Below are 23274 nucleotides of genomic sequence, written 5' to 3' on the forward strand. Positions count from 1 at the left end.
CACTTTCTCATGGCATCTTCAAGGCAAGCATATAAGGTTGGTTCTATTATTATTCCCATGTCACAGGTGAGGAAAGTGAAGCTTAGAGAAGTTAAATAGCTTGCCTGAGATCATCCTGGTGGTAGTAGGTGTTGGAGCTGTGAGTTGATTCCGGTCAGCCTGATGACTAAGGTCATGATCTGAATCCCAAGATGATATGGCACCATCTGGGAATCCCCATCTGGCCTCCTCTTCCTAATCTAGTTTACAGCCTCTTTTATAAACTGGCATCTCCTACCACAGATCTCTATAAATAATGACAATGCAAAGCTGGGAGAGGTCCTGGCTGCCATTTCATTCTGCTGGGGTGACACCAGGTTTTCCGCTCCTTGATCCTGCTTGTACTTCCTGCATGACCTCCGGAGAGCCCCGCTGGGTCACTCTTCTGTGCTCCCCTTGCAGGGTGAAAGCCCCATCAGCCAAGTGTGCGACTTTCTCTTTGGTGTTGCACTTTCCTGTTTGCTCTGTGAGAAGGTTTCCTTGTGCACACATCCTAGCTTCCTTCTGGCCCTCCCCGGCAGGCTTCACATTCTAGGGCATCTCTCTGTTGGCCTTATATCTACTTTGCTTAATTCCACCTTGCAGAGTCAGGACCTCACTGTCTTTGGGGGGGTCTCCCTAGCAATCAGCGACCCACAAACATGCCTTTGTCAAATCTTTTCACCTGAAGGGTGAGTTACCTGTTGTGGACAGAATTGCAACTTCTTCAACAGGAAGACTGCAGATCTACAAATACAGTGAGGAAGCCGCAGATAGAATCTCTATGGTTTGTGCTAACATTTCTTTCCTGCCTTCTGCCTGTTTCAGAATCTGGAACTCCAGTGTACTCCCAGTGAACCCCAGTGTACCTGGAAAAGTAGCTTTTGTATCTGATTGCATTCCTTTAACTTTCATATTCTGACTACAGCAGCTCTCAGTTGTGGCAGATTTAGTAGTCACAGTTTTTACTATTTGCAAGTGACTCCAAATTCTGTGATATGTAATGAATTGTCATTTTGCTGAGATAAGAATTTGAAAGTCTTATACACTATTAGGCTGGGTGTGATCTCCAGTCACTTAGTGATTTGTTGTTTTCTGACTATTGTGGTCATGCATTTTATGGAGGTCATGATATGCTGCAGCAGTATTCATGGATGTGGGCATTCCAGAACTCTCTGGATGCATCCTGCACACACATACACATGCACACACACAGTGTTTACCCTGTGTGCAAGACCCAAGGCAGAGTGATGCCTATCCTCCCCACCCACTGATAATCTGTTGCTGAGTATGAGCAATTAGTAGGAAATTGACTTCACTTTCCTATAACACCTTTCCAAGTCATTGACAGAACCTCCCTAAAAGTCATACATATACTTTATGCACAATTATAAGCTATGTAAGTAGTGTTACCTAATTAGCTCATGTTTCACTCACCTGCTTCAAATATTTTTGGTGCTCAGTCCTGACTGCTCCTCCTCGGCTGGACTGATACAGGGCATACATATTATCCTGATGAGAACAGAGACGTTTGGTTTCCCTTTGGATGTTTGGAGATATTCAGGGAATTGAATAAATATTTTTATTTTCTATCTGGAAGTTTGATGTTGTATAGACACTGCCTGAGTATAAACCACTCATATTGAATATAACCTTTTATTCAGCATGCTAGAAAGCTTAGTTTCTTCTATACCTGGTGCTAGCAGTCATCATGTCCTGGTGTTGCCCAGATTGCCAATGACAGCAAGACCTGGGAAGTCTTGGGGAGATAGAGTGTCACCTGCAGAAAAAGTGTTCATTATCTTGGAAGCCACTCCTGGAATCATTGCCGAAAGCAATTTCTCAGAATTTGTGCTCAAACCTTAGAAGGCTCCTTCTGCCACTATGATTGAAGGGGCAAGGGAGGGAGCCAAGCCGTCTTGGTCGGCAAATACCATCAGTCATGATGAGCCACAAATCCTGATGAGACTTCTGATAAGTCTCTGTATGATGACAGATGAAGCTACGTACAGCAGTGAACGCAGTCATTTGTAATCATTACTTTTTGGCCATTCAATAACTATCCTGTGAAATTATTTTCTGAATTTCCCGGAGTAGAGAAAGGAGCTGAGTTTTACCTTTTCTTTAGTGAAGGCTCTCAGCAATTATGAATGTTTGAAGGGAACTTTGTATGGCTCCATGGCTCCATCAGGTCCAACTTCCAGGCCCTTCTTCACCTGGATTACCTGTTTTGTGTGGGTGATGACACAGTGTTAGACACACCTGCTCTTTTTCCTCGTTGCTCACAGAGTATGCCCCAGGCTCTTCTGGGGCTACCATCTCTATTCCTGTTTTGAGATATCCCCAGGGCAGGATGTAGGGTGATGGTGCTCTCTGTTGCTCTTAACAGTGTGACTGTAACTCTTGACCCAGAGCTTCCTCCCCCAGCATTGTGCCATGGCCATGCATGTGCTACAGTTGGCCAGCTGGCATGGAGAGATTCTGAACTATTGAGCCTCCCAGCACTCTGCAACCAGGAGTGGCCGAAACTCTTGGACCAGTTGCCTTGAACTGTAGGCCACTTCTTCTGTTTACTCCAGTGGACCATACAAAAATTTTCATTTTCTCTGTGTGCCAAGGTATGAAGAAAGGTTAGGAAGCACTGACTTAACCTCTTTGATTCTCATTTTCCTCCTTTGTAAGTTGAGATATTTTTTGAATTATCTTACAAGACCATTGTGAGGACCAAAGGCTTGAATGCACATGAAGGGGCCTTAAGAGCTGCCATACCTTTGTTGGTGTGTCACCGGCCACAGAGAGATAGGACTCTCTCTCTAGTTTACCCTCATTGGCTGCCCCTTTGAGATTAGGATAGAATTCTACTTAAAAAAAAAAACAATTCCCAAGTCATGAAATTAATGTACTGAATTACTATTTAGGTTCAAGCACTAACAATACATTTTTTATAGCCGTTGGCTCGTGTGACTTCTTTAAGTCCTTGCGCTTCTTCCCAGTGGTGCTGAGGGCAGGTTAGCTGTGTGCCTGCCTCTCCTGGTCTATCTGCATTTATGTCCCAGCTGCTCCCAGTGACACCCACACCAAGGGATGGCCTTCTGCTAAAGACTGGCCTTTGCTCCCTCCGAGCCTGTATTTCCTTTGACTGCAGGCCTATACCCTGGGCAGAGAGCATCTCAGATTTCCATGGTTTTAGCGTCTGTGCTTGAGGGTGTGACCTGACTGGTGTTGGCCCCCAGCCGGTTCCAGGAATGACTTCTCTTGCCCTGCAGACAGAGATCTCTCAGGTGGAGATAAACTCTCTCCTGCCCTTCCCCCTCAGTAGGCCGTAAGCCAAATGCTATCTTCATAAGTGTGTGAAAACCAAGTCACAAAGCAATATACCATAAAATGTTAACTCTGGCTTTCTGGATGCTGGAGGTATGGGTCATATTTATTTCCTTCTTCAGAACTTCCTGATTTTTTCAGATTTTCTATAGTGAAACTGAAAATGTATTTTAAATTATATTTCTAATAGATGCACTCAGGATGTGCTGCATGAAGGCAAATAACAGCTCCGACATTCCTTCACACTTGCTGGCTCCAAATTACTGCCTCTGCTTTCAGCGCCAGGCGACTTGGAGAGGGTGGAAGCCAGGAGGGAGGGGGAAGAGACAGCAGTGTGGGCCATTGAATTTCCTCTTTCCAGACATTTCTCTGGCAGCTAATTCCAGGGTGCTCGTCCGTGTGGTGGCAGCCTGACTTTCATGTTTTCCCCAGGGTGTTTTATGGTCTTCTTTGTTTCTGTTCATTCAGTCTCTTTACTGTCTCCTCCTTCACCTTCCTCTCTCTTCTTTTTCCCTGTCTTCCTGCTGCCCCTTACCTTGTCTCTGTTCACTTAAAATTTAAAGCAAAATAAAACATGGTGGTGAGCCTGATAGGGGCAAGTGGAGGGGACAACCCCGGGGGAAAAAGATCATGGTGGTGAGAAAGAAAGGCTTGGATCTTGCTGGCCTGGGCCACGGTGAGTGTTTGTCATCAGGGGCTAGAGGGCGGCAAGAGCCGACCCAGGGGCACTATCATCCTGTCACTTCTCCAGAAGGTAATTAAGTTTTCAGACCTGCAACAAATGATGCATCTTCATTTGACTTCACCCTGAAGGCCAGGGGATGAGTGCCTGAGAAACCAATGCTTTGGTTGAGGCCCTAAAGTAGATGGGTGGAGTTAACTAGCTGAAAAGAGTGGGATGGCAAGGGAGTCCGGAGAGGGCAGAGGTCATTTCAAGCCCAAGTCCATCTCAGTCCAGGATACCTGCTTCTTGTTTGCCACCAAGAAAGCTGAGGTGTTCCTGAGGACCCCTCCTGTGTGGACCAACCAGTGCTGCCACCATTCAACTCAGAACCTCTTGGAGATGATGTGGATCACCCTGGAGAACAGGAACTTTGAATTAAAAGCAGAAAAATTGATTAGATCACAGATACCTGCAGCATTCTCCTAACCGAGTACGAGACTTCCTTCAGGTCAACCAGGAAGGTGACTTAGAACTGCCACCTAAAATGGTCTCACCCCACTGGCAAGACTGCCCTGCTCTATCAGTCATCCTCCTACCTTTTCTCTGATGCTCAGTCTGTTGGTCAGTCTCCCTACAGGGAGGGTGCCTAGAACCTAGACACCAGGACACAGCCCTTCCCTTTGGTGTGTGGCTGTGTGTTTGAGTTCCGAGGCTCTCATCCCATGAGGTTTTGTCCTCAGCATGTCCTCCATCAGACTGCCGGGCTTCTGACAAATTTCATCCTAAGCATCCTTCGCCTGGACCAGCCAAGGCCCCATTTCAAGGGGCAGGTATCAGGCCTGGGGTTACCATGGAAACAGTGCTGGTTGAGTTTTAGGCCCTGGAGAGCGGCTGCTCTGACTGAAGTTGTGTTTCTTGGTGGCCTTCCTGGCTGACCTTAAGGATGAAGTCAAGTCCCTCTTTGATACCTTCTCACATGGCTGTGTATATCTCTCCTTCACAACGCATATCAAAGTTGAGATGGTACAAGGGTTTGTGAGGTTGTTGGACAGCTGGCAGCTGCTCCACCACACTCTAAGCTCGTTAGCCTGTAAGCTCTAAGGGGGTAATGTTTAATTCTGTTCACTAACGTGTCCTAACTGCCAAGGGAAGAGCTTGGCACATAGGAGATTCTCAGTAAATATTCATTGAATTAATTAATCTTACTTGCATCCTTTTTTGTTTGCTCCAGGACCTTGGGCAAGTTACTTAACCTCTCCGACTCTCAGATCCCTCACTGGAGTTGGGGATAATAATCTTCCATTCAGAAAACTGTGGCATGGGACAATGCTTGTAAAGCACCCACTACAGGGCTTGCATGTGAAATAGGCACACTCACAAAATATTGGTTTTTTCCTTAGTTTCCTTTTTGTCCCAGAGCATTGCACAACAGCAGTTTAAAGGTTTAGAGAGCAAAAATACATGTCCTCCTATTTCTTTCCCTTTCTCCTTTCTTTATTACTTTCTACTGTGGTTGGGAGAGGCACAGAATGAAGGGTCAGAAGATCAGATTTTTTATTTTTCACTAATGAGATGACCTTGAGTAAAGCATTGGCTCTAACTGAGTTTCATCTTCCTGGTATATGTGATGGTAAGACATAGATAAATGGTCTTTATGGTTCTCCCCCACTCTCTCACCCTGGGTCTCTGCAGAGGGGTCAAGGGTAACACTGACCACTGTCACTCACAGTTGAAAGATGAATGGAAACAAGAAGGAAATGCAGCATCAGGACAGGGAGAAGCAAATCAGGCTATTGGCATATTTATTTTAATACAAGCTGAGTTTATTTTAGCAATACAGGTGAAGAATGTTTTAAAATGTATCATCATGGCAATGCCCCTTGGTAACAGCACAAAGATTTCTAGTATATCTTACTTCAAAAGAGTCTGAGGGCTTTGTATACACTGTTTCATTAATTCTTAGAGCATCCCTAAAGTTGGATGGAAAATCATGATGAGTTCTGTTTTATATGCAGAGAAACAAAGCTTCCAAAAGGTTAAGTAGCTTATCCAAGGTCGTGCCGGAACATTACTGTTCCTAGGAACCCAGGTCTCCATCTAGCACACCAGCCTCTTAGAGCATCCTGTTTCCAGTGTCTGGGAAGGAGCAGAGCCATCGATGGGAGGTCCTTGTTCTGAGCAATGTGGGATTTGAAGTGTGGTTTCCTGGAGGATAGGCACTTTTTTCTGAAATGAGGGGGGTGACAAGTACATAAAGAGAGAGTGCAAGGGCTAGAAGTTAGTAGAGCTCCTCTCCTACCCCCTTCCCAAACATCCTTTCCCTGGTCCAGCTGAAACCCCATCTCAAGGGCCGAACATTAGACCTGATGGTGGTTGCCATGGAAACAGTGCTAACTGAGCTGGAGGACCTGGATTGCTGGCTGCCCGACTGAAAGTGTGTGTTTCTAGGTCACTTTCCTGGTTGACCTGAAGGGATTCTGTCATCCTCAGTTAGGAGAATGCTGCTGGCATCTGTGATCTGATCAGTCTTCTTGCTGTATTTAATTCAATGTCTCTGTTCTCCAGGGCAATCAACATAATCACCAATAGGTCTGTGTTGGAGAGTGGCATTTTTGGTTGGTTCGTGTATCAGGGGTCTTCGATGGTATGTCCTATCCTGATACTAGCTGTGTGACCTTGGGTAGGACAGTCATCTTGTCTGTAAAAGGGGTTAACTCACAGGACTATTTTAAGGATTATAGAAGTGAACCGCTCGGAAAGAGATCAGTGAGTCAAAGACCGTGGGGACTGTGTAAGTAGTTGGGGACTGTGTAAGTAGTTAGTATCCACTCCTCTGTACTGTCACTTCCCAACTTGAAACATCATGTCAAGAGAAAAGCCAGGTGTTCCTGGATAGTTTTGTAGCTTCTTGTCCAACCCACTGGGAGACTGCTGGGCCCACAGGTGGGCGGTTGTCACCACAGGCACTCCCTCATTCCAAAAGAGAAAGGTCCTTTGGTTTTCCAGGCTGCTCAGGCTTTGCGTTGCATGCAGTACATTAATTATTTAGTGCCTGGTAAAGCTCTTTGAGATCATAAGATGAAAGGCCTGATGGCAGTTCAAAGTCTTCCTTTTGATTATTATTCTAGTCAACATTTTTTGGGAGGGGGGAGAAAATAGGCTGAGATCACAGTGGAGTAAATTTCATTAGGAGGAGAGTACAAGCAAGCCACAGAAATGCACCTGGAACAGATAGTCCCTTTGCCCTGCTAATGGAAGCACTCAGGCCTAGGGTGTATGTTTGTGTGTCTGTGTGTGAAGAATCAGGCCACCTGGGGAGAGATACCCTCTCTGTTGCTCTCAGGGATTAGTATAGATGCCAGTTAGTCTTCTCTGTACCAAAAGTTGTGAGTTCACCCTGGCTAGATTGGTAGGACCAGTGACCAAACACACCTGGAACAGGGATTCCAGGACAAGAGGAGACATTGCAGGAATCACAGGCCAGTCAGAAGCTCTTGCTTGGGACACTGAGGTCATCTCTAGACAGGCCAAAATGCAGAGGCTTAGAACACGAACCCCAGAGGGGCAGCATCAGATGTCATCCTGCCTTCATTATCTTGCTTTGGCCATGAATTACGGGTCACTGGTGGCCTACATAGATGTGGTATCCCAACTGATCAGGAGATGCCTGGAGTCTATGCCTCTGACCTTGACCCTGGGAAGCCTGTTCTCCTTCCTACATGAGACCAAACAAGAGCCCCTATGAAAAGTTTTTCATGATTTTTTTCTTAATCTGTGATCTTGAGATCTGTGAGTGAAGTTAATATATTATTATACTTCACTGTCATGAACAACCAGGGTAGTTTGAACATTTGATAAATGACCTAAATACCACTGTCCTAAGTGGCAATAAGCTATTGGTGGTTAAGGAGGCAAGAGGGCTGAGTTCAAGTTTTGTTTTGGGCCACTCTGAATCCCAACTCAACTGCGTTGATGGGGCTGAAGCTTAAGGTAGATGGGGAACCTTGGAGAAGGTGGGATTTGGTTTGCATCTTTAAGAAAGGGTAGGATTTAGGAAAGCAGTGGGTGAGGAAGGATGCTCTAGACAGGTAGCAGCTTGGGCAAAAGTTTGGAGACTGACATGTAATGGAGAACATAGAATGTGAAAAGATTCTGAGTGGGAAATTCTAAGTAGTGGCCAAAGTGTGAAGGCTCCAAATTTGCAAGTTTGAGCCAGTTCTGCAGCAACCTCTCTGTGATTCCCTTTCTGGTGTGTGTCTCGCATCCCCTGCAGGCAGCCAACACCGCAAGGACGGGGACCAAGCTAATGATTTCCTTTGTATTGCCCTCGACATTCCTTAATACCATCTCTTGGGAAGGAATGCCTGCTTGTATTGACTGACAGCTGTGGTTCACCACTGAATCAACTCAATAGTTAATACACGGATCCTTTTGGATTTGGGGAGAAGCAAGAAATAAGTCAAAACTACAACTTTCAATGGTACCAGTGAATATTATGGGAGATCATCATTTCTGCTTCAGGAAAAGAAAGAGCTCAGATTTGCCTGACAGGGTGGGAGTGGGGCTTGGAGAAAGGTGAGGTGAAGTGGGCGCCGTTTAGTTCCATTCAAATTCCACCCCTGACACTAATAGTGCCTTTTTGAATGAGCCATCTGGAAGGAAATGTGAAAGCAAACCATGGAGAATGCTTCTGTGTGACCTGGAGGGGCCCTGAGTGAGCAGCTTGTTCAACCCCCTCATTTTCCAGGCCTGGAGAAGAGGTGGGGAGGTCTGTGTGTTCAGGACAAAAGACCCATCTGCCAAGTCTTCCTTTCTCTTCTCGGCAAGTCACATCTCCGCCTTTTCAGACTAAATGAACTGCCTGTCACTACTTCAGCATCACCGCTGACTCTAGTAGTCATGCAAATTGGCTAAGGAGGTTTCTCTTGGCTGAACAGGTGTGGACTCAGCCCCGTGAATACTGACACTGTTTCCCTCTGGCTGCCAGTCCCAGACGGGGAGGCCTGCCCTGTGCACCCAGCCCTGCTGTGCCTGCTCACCACCACTGTTGGACATCTGTATGACTATTTATTTGGCCACATTAAGCTTTACGTTGTGTGACACAAAATCATTGTCAAAGAATGCATTATTAAGTGTGTTTTCAAATAAGGGAGAAAAACTAGCAGGCTGTCGCTGATTGTTTTATTGTTGGAAGGAAAATAAATAAGTAAAATGTGTATGAGACAAGTCAGGAACAGTTCCAAGGGGTGTTTAGAATAGAAGCATTTCTACATTTTATTGATGTAGGTTTGTAAAACATTCTTGCTAGTGAACCCAGGGCATTCATGTAAATAACCATCACGCACACATTGCTCTTTATAATTTATACTGAGGCAAGTATGATACATTCACTATGTTGTGTACATTGGCTTAGGAATAGACACACGGTGAGACATGTGAAACAAAGACTGGAAATAGAGACATTGCCAGTGGGTTGATACTGGGATAGTAAAGATCAAGGATAATTGGCAGAGTTAATAATTAACTAGTGAATAATAGAGAAACAGCTCTTTGGGAGCACTTTTGATTTCTGGACATTTTATCTGAGATCCCCAGATATAGGAAAGGTGCCAAGACTTCCATTCATTTTGGATTCTGAGGCAGAGATAGAAGCATAAAACTTGAAGAATGGCATGACTGATATTTAAAGAGTAGCTCATGCACTTATCTCATCCAGCTCTTACAAAGCCCTGAGAGTTGGGAGGGCATACATTATTTTTGTTCTTATCATCATTTTTGGAACATTGAGGTTCCTCAGAGTATGTGATTAGCCTAAAGTTCAACAGCGAACAAGTGCCAGAGCTAATAATTTTCTCAAGGGCTCTGGTTTCATTCATTTGACAAATATTTATTGAGTGCCTACTATATGCCAGGCATGGGGACATAGCAGTGACCAGTGCAGGAGATACACAACAGACAAATAACTATAAAAAATAGGAAATGCAGGGTGAGGGGATAGAGAGTGCTTTACAGGGAGTGCTATTTCTGACGGGATGGTGAGGAAGTTCTTTCTGAAGAGGTGACATTTTGGGCAGAGGCCTGGATGGAGGCAGGCAAGGACCATGTGCTTCTGGGGGAGAGGAGCTTTCAGGCTGAGAGCACCAGCAGTGCAAATGCACTGAGGTGGGACTGTGCTTGGCAAGTTTAAGAAATAGCCAGCAGACTGTGGGGCTGGACTCCATGAGCAAGGGAAACATGTTTGGAAATGAGGTCAGGGAGAGGAGCAGGGGCCAGATCATAGGACTTCAAGGGCTAGGCCATGGCAAGACATGTGACAGCTACTTCAGGGTTGACGAGTCAGTCTAACTGTCGTGTGGAAGGCATCTGAAAGTGTACAGTAGTGGAAGCAGAAAGACCACCTGGGAACTTACAGCCATGGTCAGGAGGAGAGGTAACGAGGGAGGGAAGAAAAGAGGCAGAATTCAGGTAGAACTGTCAATATTTGTTTATTAGATGTAGGTTTGGGGAAAAGAAAGTCCAGGATTCCTCCTTGGTTTTGGCCCAAGCAACCAGGAGAGTTTTGTCATCACTCTCTGAAATGGGGAACCCCCGGGCTTTAGGTGGAGGAACATTAAGTGTTCATTTTGCATGTGTTAACTGTAAGATACTCATCTGGCAATAGATTGGAAATTTCAAACTGGCAGTTGGATACATATTCTGCTGTTCAGTTGCACCTAGAGATACAAATCTAGTAACATTAGTATATAAATGGTACTTAAAGCTATGAAAATGAATGAGATCACCTGGGGAATGAGTTCAGATGGAGAAAAGACCCAAGCTCCCCAACTTTAAACAACTGTCAAATAATAAAACAAAGACCCCACACCCCAGACTTAAAAAAAAGCTGAGCTTATTTACATGTCAGGCAAAGTGAAATTCACTGAGTCATTCTCTGAGGAAGGAAAGTCAGAGTTTATAGAGCCTGAGGAGGGAGTTACACAATGGCATGCTAATTCCAAATTGAAAACCAGCGCTCTGGGTAAGAGAGAATGAGTTCATAAGTCTGAATGTGTTTGGTTAAAATAAGTCCCTTGTTCATTGGTCAGGAGTCTTTGGTGAGTTCCAGGAAGGGTCTGGTATCCTGGGGTCACTTGAAATTCATGGCCGTTGATCATTGTCAGCTGGTTAAAACCGCTGTGATGAAATACAATATTCAGCCATGAAATCTCCTAGGCAATTGCTGCTGGAAAGTGGAGAATGTTCCTTTTGTACAGCCTGGAAAATGGGGCGACTCTGCCAAAGAAGAGTAAAGAGGACCTGCCACTGAAGTCAGAGGCCAGGACTGTGGTAACTAAGGTCCACTGGCCCCCAAGATGTGAGGAATTCAAGATACAGGAAGGGGTTGGTGGGGTCACATGCCACCCGGAGGTCTGGTATGATAAGGATCGCGACTGTTCATTGTATCTGCAACTTGGATCACCATTGACCTTGACCTGAATAGTGGAGACAATCTTAATTGTACTGAGTTTAAGAACAAATGGGAAGGAGAAAGTGGAGGCAGGAGCATAGACAAATCTTTCAAGAGATTTAGCTGTAGGAGAGCAGAGTTATGGGACAATGGCTGAAGAAGAGTGTGGGGGTCAAGGAAACTTTTTCTTTTATTTTTAAAGACGGTACCTGTTTTCTGCAGATGAGGTTGACTTGGTGGAGAGGCATTTGTTGATACAGGAGGATGAGAGGCTATTGCAACAGCAGGTTCCTTGAGAAAGGATGGAATAGCCCCTAAGTGGAGAGGCAGCTGCTGCTTATAAGTATAGACAGCGTATCTGTCATAACAGGAGGGAGGGTAGCATATACAGGCACTGAGACCTCTTAGTAGATTTGCTTCTCTTTTCTCAATGAAATCAGAAACAAGGTCACTAGCTGAAAATGTGGAGGAATGGAGGGAATTGGAAAATTGGGAGAGAAAGTTGAAAATAGTGGTGCTAGAGAGAAGGAGGGTGAGTTGAGCCTCTCAGGGAACGCAGTAGGATTCCTGGGCAGTGCTGGGGGTCCTCTTGAGGTCCGTGGTCATGAACTAAAAGTGAGACTTCCAGCAGCACGGCGTATTCCTCCTCCTGTTCTGCTCCCCTCTTCCTCCACCATGACATTTGGCTGCTCAGGACAGTTATGAAGGAGGAAAGGCGAAGGAGCTGTGGTCATTTGCAAGGGAATTACTGCAGGGGTGAGCCTGGAACCTAAGCTGAGGACCCCAGGGGGTGCGCGGTGGAAAAGTAGTGTCAAGAGGTTGAGGATTTCACTCTACCTGGACACCTGTGGTGCCAGAAAGGGCTCAGGATAGCATGAAAAAAAACTAAAACAATCTTACTGTAGCCAATCAATAATGCCCTCAATCCAGAGTGTGTCGCTTTACTTTCTCACCTCAGCTGTCTCAGCCATCACCGGGTGGGCCTCCCCTGGGCCCCCGGAAGCTCCGGCTCCGGCTTTGCCCTCTCTCTTCCTTCCCACCAACTTCCCCAGGGTCCAAGACACCCCCTTTCTGAGCCAATGGATCTTAATTTACACTTTGACCCCCTATATCTGTGCTGGTCAGGCCCATAACCTCCTGATCTTCACATTTTCAAAAGGAAGCACCAAAAAAGCCAAGCTTTTCTCTTGCTTAAATAGCTCGCTTCTCATGACATCACTTTCCTCTATGCTAGAAACCCCACTTCCCACCGGGGTGGGGATGTGAAGGACAGAGGGCCTTTTCCTTCCCTACATTTGTTAAATCCAGAAGTTGTTTCTTCTTTATATTCTAAATTTATACATATCCTATGAATTTTGACCAGAATCCACTTCTGTCTCAGTGCCTCTGATTTTGGCCAACAACTTCATCCATGTGGGCTGCTTTCCTCTTGGCCTGTACCTTCTCGGTGTGAGGAAGCCCGTCCTTCCAGTTTACCCCTCCATGGGCACCCCAGACTCTTCCAGCACATCACTCCACCCTCCTCCCCGGGCACCACGTGAGCCCAGACTGCTGGCAGAAATTCCAGGAGTTCCTGTAAGGGTAACATAAAAATGTCTACTTTTTCGCCAGTACATCGTTGAAGATGCCCAACAACTTATTGGCATTTTTTGGATATAAAATTCTCTAAGTTTATGTCTTCAGGGACGACCCATAGTGACGCCCAAGGATCCTTGCTGGGCCGTGACTCAGCTCCTGGAGCCCTTCCTTTCGAATGATTTCAGGTTATTTTTATCCCTGAATATATAACCTGGCCCTCATCCATATGAAAAGTCGTCTGCCATTCTGTGCCTACTCCTAGATTCATAAGTGCTTCCTGAAGTCTAGCTCCAGCCGTTTGGTGCTTCACATCCTGGAAGAAGTTACTATCATTCCCAAACTATATGGCTAAGAAAAAATACCTCCTCGGAAACAGGGAAATATTGCTTAGGCTTGATCTTCTTATTGCTTCAAAATTACCTAAAATTTGAGCTATGCTGATGACTCAGACATAAAAATGCCTGTTTTTATTTGCATGGGGGCCATTGCAGGGCACTCACATGGAAGGCCTTGTTGGTTGTCAGTCTTCTCAGGCCCCTCAGACCCCTCACACTGTTGCCAAGGTTGTTATAAGAAGCAAATGTAATCACATGTTTAAAATACTTAACATAATGCCTGGCCCATATGTTCTCAATTCATATCATTAATTTTTTTTAAGCCTCACCTTCTCAGTCCCATTGCCCATCTATAAAACAGAGTTGATATGAGGGTGACACGAGATGGCTTCTCTCCGAAACTTACTGGCCTAGCTGCTGACTCCTCTCAGTGCATTTCCTCTGAGCCATTTTATAGACATGCTATCAAAAAGGTGTATCTGGGTACCAACCAATTCAATTCTGATCTCTTTAGATCAGGTGTGGGAGCAGAGTCAGGAGCCAGCACTTTCAACTCAAACCGTCGGAAGGCAGAGATAGGGATGTTTCTTTTAGGAAGGAGACCATAGAATGCCCGTCCATTCTAGCTGCAGGGGCACGCGGGTCAGCTTTCCCCAAGTGCAGCACCTTGGATAAAAGTGTGGAAGGGTCTGGAAACAAAAGGCTGCCATGGTCTCCCAGGACAGTTATTTCCTTACAGCATGTGAAGAAAGGTTGATATTACAAGGGGGTGGAGTCAGGAGAGGAGAGCCTGGAGGAGCTGCAGCTGGAGGTGATGTCACAGAAACTACAGAGCAGATAGGCTGGAAAAATGCCTCTGCTGCTTCCTTTTCTTCTTTATCTTCTTCCTTGTCTTTCTCTTCACCAAGTCACTCCAGGTGGTTTAAGGCTGACTGAGTAGCAGACCTGCACACTAATGGGAAAGCATGACCTTTTGATGTCAGGTGTAGCAGGGCTGTTTCTGCTTCCATCATTTGATCCTCCGAGCCTCAGGTGCTGCATCTATAAAATGGGATGATCTTGCTTACGCAGAGAAGCACTGCGGATACCATGTGAGATTATGTGTTTTAAGAGCCCTCATGGGGCCTGGCTCATGAAAGCCACAGAAGAAATCCTAGTTCCCTTCCTTCCTTCCTCCCCACACTCAATCTTGCTACTTAACCATCTGCTAAACAAAACTGATTCTCAAACCCTTCCTTCTTTAACACAAAAAGATTTGCAGAGACATAGAACATTAGCAAATAGTGACTGAGTTGGGGATTTTCTGGGAAGAACTGTGTAAACTCGCACAACAGTGTTCATTTGATTTGTAGAGGTATTATAATGACTTCTCACCACGCAGGCCCCACCTGAGGTTCTGTTAAGCAAAGGACTAATGCTGCTTTCGCTCCTTTTCTCTCAGCCCTTCCTTCTTTCATGCAAATCAGAAACATTAATCCTTCCTGACTCCCTGGGCCCTTGACTATGGGAAGACCTATCACCTAGCTTTTTTTTTGAAAATAACATAATTGTTAAAAAGTCATAACTTCCGAGTGCAACTTCAGCCCTCTCATTGGTAAGGCGATAAGCCCAGCATACATTTAGATGAGGTTGTAAGTCTGAATGTAAAGTAGAGTGGAGGCATTATTGGGATGAGATGAATTGAAGTTCTCTATAAAGTTGCACAAATTGTTATAGGCAGAATAGACTATGGCAGAGCTATTAGACCAACCTGTTAAGTAGCCTGGCTTCTAGTTTGTCTCCTGGAGATCTTTGGCATGGCCTTGGCCACAGGTTTCAGACTTCTGTGATCTGGCTTTCCTTGGTAGACAATGAGCACTGAGGTCCTGAAGTCAATTTAATCTACTAGTGGCTCAGTCTTTTTCCCCTCATTTTCCAATGGATGTCATGAAAACCCCTTATGAACATTCTTTCATTGGTGATATGAATGACAGCTGAAAGACACTTCCCAAGCACATGGCTCAGTGTTATCCTTGTTTTTATGTCCAGGTCACAGCTCCCTGAAGTCACCAGCAAACCTGCCTTCTCTTCCTCCTGAGTCTTTTGCATGGAATCTGACCTGGATAATGAAAGATTCCTTCCCTTTCCTGTCTCATCGAAGTCGATATGGTATGTATGTTTTTGATATTTATTTGAGATGTGCAGTCACCATCCTGTAATTAAGGAAGCTGTGAGTTTCTGTTTGTGATTCATGGCTCTCTGAGACCCATAGCCCCCTTACACACAGAGGAAGTCCTTCTGTGTCCTTTGTCTTCCACTGGCACCCAACTCTGCCAAACCATTTTACCAGGCTTGGCCTCTCCAGACTGGCAGCTGCATTCTTGTATCCTAGAGAAAGCCAAGTGCTTTGTGGTGCCATATCTCATGCCCCTCCAGCCTTTATAGTGTATAATATTGCTGACATCCCCTTACCAATCATGAGATGCAATGTTTATTTGCATTTTGACTGTGGTTTTCTAGATATAGGGTTCTAACTCACTAGTTTTGCACACAATGGTGATCTCTCAAGAGAGGATTGTTATTGTGAGGGTCACAGACCTTCTGGGACTCTCAGTCTCAAGTGACTCCCTTATATTGAGCATCTCCTTAAAGGCACCCAGACATGTTCCTCAGTATTATTTCAGCTCATTTGATTCTACAACAACCTTGGAGGTAAGGAGGCCAGAATGTGCAAAAGGCTTAATAAGATCAACAGTGGATTCTCTAGCTATAAAACTAGACTTCTTCCCTTACTTTCACTTTTTCTCACTGGACCACTTACTCAGTCTGCTAGGTCCTGTCCTAGATGCCCTCAGGAAGCTATATATACACGGTGTAGGATTCCTTGTTCTCCGTGCTTATCCTGATAGCTTATAGGAGCCAGGTCTGCAGAGGAGAGAGTAGGTTTGGAGAGCAGATTCATTTTCAGATGGGCCTTTTTTCTCCTCTTGAATTCCTCTAGAATGAGCCACATGAGGACAGGCACTCAGCTGTGCTTGCTTCCCATGTTATACCATCACCCAGAAGGCATTCGTAAAGGCTTGTGCACGATGCATGACTAAGGCCTCCAAGGATGGAATGCACTCATCAGGCCTGATTCAACTAGGTATTTATGAACCTGGTATAGCACTGAGTTCTAGATTCCCTTCTGGCCGTATTTACGTATTCCTGGTACTCAGTCTCTGCCATTGGACCTGGGCTTTAATTTAAAGTGCCCCTGACAGAGATAGTCCACTCACTACTGTCCTTCATCCATAATGCAATTAGTCTTGGTTCATATTAACTGTACCTTTCATTTTCAAACTTAAAACAATAAGTGCCCTAGGATAGTTTAGGATTATACTCTGCTGGGATGTTTCCTGCTACATCTAAGCCTCCCCAGTGGGAGAGTAAGATCAGTAGTTGTCAGGAGATTCCAGATAAGAATTACTTCTTGATTTTATTTAAGCCAGACATTGAGTGCCATCTTGTAATAAGGACAAGTGTCTGTAAATATTTGAAATGTGGCCCTTTGTATCCTTATAGCTTTGTAAGCAGATTTGTGATACAACTGGTCTTTGGACAGTAGTTTGAATTTGCTCTCAGAGTCATTCAGTGTCTTTACAGGATGATCACTTAATATAAAATACAGACTCTCCAAACAAAGCAGGTCTACCTCCTGTATGACACAGGGCATTCGTTCTCTGTGGCGCATCCAGAACAAGGTTGTAAGTTAAAAAGAGAAAGCCACTGGGGCTTACTAAGCTGCTGCCTCCCACTGCTTGACCCTGATGAACCTACTTCCTCTCCCAGGGCTTCACCTTTCTCATCTGTCAAATGAGGGTGCATTGGCATGATGCCTTGGGGCAAAAGAAGTAGATCTGGCAGATTCCCAAGATCCCTTCCAGGCTCTACTTGTGACCTAGATTCCTCATGATTTTCCTTGATTTCTTGGCAGAGGAAAAGACCCAAACCATTGGCCAGACATTGCCCAAATGCTGGATGAAGGTGCCAGCATCAGCACCATTTTTGCTGTTGATTCACAGCAAAAATGTGACTCCTTGACTGAGTACAGTGGTCATTTCAGAGCCTTTTCATCTTCTTACTAAATTCAGTCCAGCTGATACTTACAAAGACTCACTTGCCCCACCCCCACCACCCCTGTGTGCCTAGTTGAGTGCCAGATACTGGAGGTAATACAAATACTAAAATAAATAAGACTTGTTTCTGCTCTCAGACTTCACAAGTCAGAACAATAATTATGTAGGCACATAGACCACTGGCATAAAGAATGTGTCTGGGGGCTAGCCCTGGAGCACAGGGTTTGAAGATTCACTCGAGACCTATTGCAGAGCAAATTGAAGGCCAAGACTCATGTCCCCTTAAGGATGTTTATGGGGGCTCAGCCCACATGTCTGTACAAAGCGAAGAGACCAGCAGGCTCATTGGTAATAAATCCACAACTTTCAACTGCCCTGAAAGACATTTTAAGAAATGTTAACAACTTCATTAATTTTCAGCCCTCAAATTCAGGCAGAGAAATTTGACTACAATATTGCAGCCTGAAGGGGTAGTTTTTCAGACAGGGAAAAGTAACCAAGTCTCAGCAAGTCGCTATGGGCACTTGAGTGTTGGAGCTTCTTGCCTGGCTGGCTGTCTTCACCTGTGTTCTGGGGAGGAGGCAGGAGGGGATGTTCAGAGGAGAGAAGACATCCACCCCTACCACAGGCATCCTGACAGACAGTGGGCAGCCAGCCCTCTCGGGCAAGCTGTCCAGGACTGAATTGAGTATGGCTTTCTTTTCACCAGTGTTTTATGAGAAGAGACGAGGTGGAGAGAGGCTAATAAGATTTACTCACCCCCAGCCTGTAATTATCTGCTTGAGGAAAAAGTTTGACCTACCTTTTTGAAGTCTCCCCATATTTCTTCTAATTTACGTTGGGGCCTTTTATGTTGTGTAAAATATATTTTCTTCAGTGGCATTTGGTATCAGATTCTAGCTCTTTTTCACCTCTTGTCTTGAAGGACAGGAGCCTGCTAATTTAATCATCGAAAAGCAAAGAGCTGACATACCTTCCCCAAGGCTTTGAAGAAGGGGGGACATCTAAAGAAAGGCATTTTTTCCCCCATTTTATCATCAGCTCTGATGCCTTAAGACTTATTTATAGGTTTGACTAAAGGATTGGGCTCTAGCTATCTACCCAGATAACAATATGTTCCATCCAGTAGCTCCGGTACTAAGAGATTAAAGCTGCTGGGGGTTTTGATCACCTTGAATTCTAGAGCCACAGAGACAGATGGTATCTTGCCCATCTTTAATTCATGTTTGTTTGCCCACTCTGGATGTGGGAAGAATCACACCAACATTTAGAACAGAATAACCAAAGCTCTGCCCCTAGATGAGGAGGAGGAAGAGAATTTTCATTATTAAAAAAAAAAAAGAGTTTGATACTTGGTAAAACTCTTTCATGTGCCTTTTTCTCACTTAAGCTTGTTATAAAATTGTGGTGGGTGGAAATTATTTTATTTCCTATTTTATAGAAATGTAAATTGAGGGCCAGTGAAGTTTATTAACATGTTCCCAAGTTATGAAGCAGGTTAGCAGTTAGAAAAACTGAACCCAGATTTTCTGATTCCAAGTTGAGTCTCTACCACATCACAAAGTTAATTCAAAGAATGAAGCCCCCCACTCCATGGGAGGGCTCTCATTTCCTGGACAGCCTGGTGTTTGGGCTGAATGACCAGTCTGATACCCAAGACCTGGGCAGACGTGGGACCAAGACTTAATATTTGCAAATTGAGCCTGTCCCAGGCAGACCAGGTAATTTACCTCATCATAAACACGAGTGTAGGCCCTCTCAGGCAATGTGGACAGTCTTGTCTTCCTCACTGTAGGCTGTGGTCTCTGTTGTGAGTTGAATTATGTTCCTCAAAAAGATATATTGAACTCTAACCCCTAATGCTTGTGACTGTGACCTTATTTGGAAATAGGATTTTTGCAGATAGTCCAGTCAAGTCCATGCTGGTGTAGAGCAGGTCCTGATTCAATGTAACTGGTATCCTTAGGAGAAGAGAAAACAGAGACACAGATCCAGACACACAGAATGAATGCATGTAATGAGAGGCAGAGATCAGTGATGCGTCTACAAGCCAGGGAATGCCAAGGATGGCTGGCAACCACCAAAAGCTAGGAGGAAGGCTTGGGACCGATTCTCCCTAGAGACGTCAGGGAGAGCATGGTGCTGCCAATGCCTTGATTTTGGGCTTCTGGCCTTGGAACTTTGAGAGGATAAATGTCTGTTGTTTTAAGCCAAGCCACCCAGTTTGTAATACTTTGTTATGACAGCCCTAATAAGTGAATGCAATCCTTTATCCCTCCAGTTCTCCAATGTCCAGAACATTGACTCCTGGAAAGGAGAGATTTCTCCCAACACTCCAACATCAGGGCACAACAAAGCCATTGTCAGGTCTTAAGTAAAAATTCTATTAAAACTTTGTCTGCTTTCAAGTCCATGGGGACCCATCCAATTTAGGGATGGTGCTTTTGGAAAGAAAGAAAAATTAGACTCTTTAATTACTTTCCCTGCTGTTGCTAGAACCACCACCAGTCCTGTAATGTATCAATTTCTTTGATTGAAAAGACTGAGTAAATTAAGTCTCTCTCTCTCTCAAAAAAAAAAGAGAGAGAGAATCAGCTTACCACAGAATCAAACATGGAAAACAAAAAGGCCCTCCAGCCCCTTTTGGGATTTGCTTCAAAGCTCTGGCAGGAAGTCAGGTTGATCACATTTCTGAAATGACATATTTGGTGTGGCTGGCCATGACCAGCCATTCTGCCCTCATGAGCCTGGCTTCCGCGAAAAGCAGCTTCCAGCTCCCGTGTGAACCATCTTCAGGCTGAACGCTTTACCGGTTCCTCCGCCCTGATAGGCCCGGCCTTTCTGTGTTCTCTTCCCAGCTGTGCTCCATTAAGTTCTTTCCTAGTCCAGGCCTCCATGTTTTTATCTACAGCATGGTAAGCACAAGGCCTCTGGATGCATTCACCAAAAAGGCAGAGTCCCACAGGGGACAGCAATTCCAGCAGTCGTACAATACGAAGAGCAGGGATCACCTGTCACCCCGGGGACCACTGACCTGCTGGGAATCAATGAGCTGAACCCATGGACATTAAATAAAAATCAGTTGGCTTAGGTGTTTTGAGGAAAATCTTGTTTAAAATGCTCCATTTGATTATATTCCTTACCTTTAAAGTGAACACACATAAATCCACTCAATAAATGTCAACAATTTTTCTTTATGTTGGTGGCAGATTGAATAAGGAGAAACAGAAAGGAAAAGAGTCAGATGAAAAAAAAAATTACAAGGCAAGGAAAGTAAGTCAAAATTGATCCATTTAAAACAATTGTCACAGATACGGAGGTAAAGGCACTGACAAATGGGAAGAAAGAGAGACAGACAAGGGTAACAGAGATGGACAGACAGACAGACAAACATGGAAAGGTTCACTCAGGGCTGTCTGGTCTCCTGTCCATGTATCCTTTCTCCTGCCAACATGGTCTCAGCTCTCACACCTGGTCGGGTGGCTCCCTAATGCTTGGTGCAGTCTTGCCCTCCCTCCTAAGGGCCATTTCTGCGTTCCTGCCTGCCTGCACTGTTTGCCATCTGTGACACCACAGAGACCAACTATATGCCTGGCTCTGCTCTAGGCATAGCACTGATAAAATAAATAGGACAACACACTCCCTTCCTGCTATGAGCTCTTGAGGAAGAGGCACACAAGCCTGCCCCTCGACAAGGGAAGTAACAGAGGCATGTTCCAAGTTCTGAAACACAGGGAGGGAGAGCCAGTTCCATAGAGGACTCAGGAAGGTAGACATTCTGGAAACGGGGGCAACTGAGCTAGGCCTTGGACCGGAGACTGCTGAGAGTGGTGAGGAGGGCATTCCGGGCAGAGGGAACGAATGCGCAAAGGCATGTTCAGGAGCAGGTCAAGCTCAGCGACAAAGGGGGTGGAGGACATGGGAGGAAGCAGCAGGGGTGCGCCTGGAGGAATGGTTACTTCTGGGTGTCCTCAGGGCTTAGACATGCTCCTGTGTGTGAAGCATAGGTTGGAAAATGAAGGGCAGGAGGGGAGTCTGGGAGAAATTCTGACTGTAAGATGAGAATTTCTTGGTTGCCTGTTCAGGAGAGTCCAGCTTAAGTAATTGAGTAGATAGAGATTCTGTTAACTGGAGTAGGGAGGGGAAACATTTGGCAAGGAGAGATGGTGACCAGGACGTCTAGAGAAAGAGAAGGTGGTGAGATCTGGGTTCCACAAATTATATTTGAAGTGCCTTTGGGGAATCCAGGTGAAGATGGCCATGAGTGAGTTGTAAATCCCAGTGGTGGTTTTAAGGAGAGAAGTGAGATGGAAAGTCATTAGCAGAGAGACTGTGCTTGAGGCTGGCGATTGGAAGGTGGGGACCCAGAGGGGATCCAGGATGTTGCATTTAAGAAGCACAGAAAGAAGAGCATGAAAAGCAAGCCAAGGGGATAAAATATTTTAGATGTAAGAATCATCAACCATGTTGGAGCCACAGGTCAAGTTCGAAGGCCTTTCTTCACCCTGGTAAATGCCCTTATGTTTTACATTTTTCTTCCCTCTCCCGTATTTTCTACTTTCTCATTCCACTTTGCCCCCAGCTGCTCTGTTTTCCCTTCTCTTGAGCCTGTCTCCCTTGGGCTCACCTGCCCCAGCTTGCCAGAGCTTTTCTGAATGCCCAGGCCACCCTCCTCTCTCTTTCTTCTTGACATTTCTGTGGGAAAAATATTCATGTTTTTTTTCATAACATTAGGTTGTTACCATCCCTCTCTTGAAATCTGAGAAGATTCTGACTTGTACAGGGAATGGTTATTTTCTGAACATCCCAAATTCTCCAGGAATTGCACTGGATGACACTCATCCTCACAAAGCCTGGTATTTCTCTGATATTTTTTTCATCTAGTTCCTAGTTTGTATTTCATTTCTTTTATGACCCCCGTATAAACTAGGTCACCTGATTAAGTAGTCATGGATAAGTCTTAATTTGTCCAACTGGAAGGCAAAGAAGATATTAAATGGTACCCAACTGGAAGGCAAAGAAGATGTTAAATGTCACCTTTAACTGTCTATCAATCAATCAATCAGTCTATCTATCTATCTATCTATCTATCTATCTGTCGAACTGTCAATCAATCAATCATACATCCACTCATCCAGTGATTGTCTACAGTTTGCCAATCTCTCTGCCCCTGCCCCTCAGAGAGATTCTAGCCTAATTCACTTTTATCACAGGTCTAAGGTGGCCCCAATAATCCTTCTGGAAGGTACTCCTCAAATATTTGTTATGTGATTGCTTTGTATGTGTGTGCAGTACCCCTGAGTCTGATGACCATCAAACCTAATTGGAAGGTTTGCTTGGAAAATAAGATTTTTCAGTTTTAGCAAAGACTTAGTATGGCTGTTAGATTTAGTACAGCTTCTTTTTGGAAGCCGTATAGTGAGCATTCACACCCAGCAGCTGGTGACCACATTAACCCCAAATTAAAACAGCCTGTAAGGTTGTAGACTTCACTCTATCCCCATTTTCTCACTGAGGAAGGTTGTATAATGTCTTTCCACAGCATTTTGCATGTCTGATGTCACACTTTTCCTCATATCTTAATTATCTGTGCCCCTGAATCATTATGATTCCTGGGCTACGGGCTGTTAGAGGCTAAGGAATCCACATCTAGTTTCCTTTGCAATCCCAGTTCTTAATCCAGAGCTTTGTACTCAGTTGGGTTCTAAATACACTCAATGAAATTGCAACATTTGCTCAACAATCCATATGCCACGTTGGACTGTACTCAGGTCTCTCAATTCCAACTGGAGCTTTTCAGCCCTTAAGAGTCTC

At 44.9% G+C, this 23274-nt stretch overlaps 1 protein-coding gene across 1 annotated transcript in view; it reads left to right on the top strand.

The window, feature by feature from the left end:
- Positions 1-23274, top strand: part of ALK (ALK receptor tyrosine kinase) — a 676956-nt gene that overhangs the window by 197447 nt on the left and 456235 nt on the right. Inside the window, exon 2 of the mRNA XM_036903608.2 lies at positions 15392-15511. Coding sequence (XP_036759503.2) covers positions 15392-15511 — 120 coding nt within the window. The remainder of the gene's footprint in view (positions 1-15391; positions 15512-23274) is intronic.

The sequence above is a fragment of the Manis pentadactyla genome, chromosome 2 (assembly GCF_030020395.1).
Source record: "Manis pentadactyla isolate mManPen7 chromosome 2, mManPen7.hap1, whole genome shotgun sequence".
NCBI lineage: Eukaryota > Metazoa > Chordata > Mammalia > Pholidota > Manidae > Manis > Manis pentadactyla.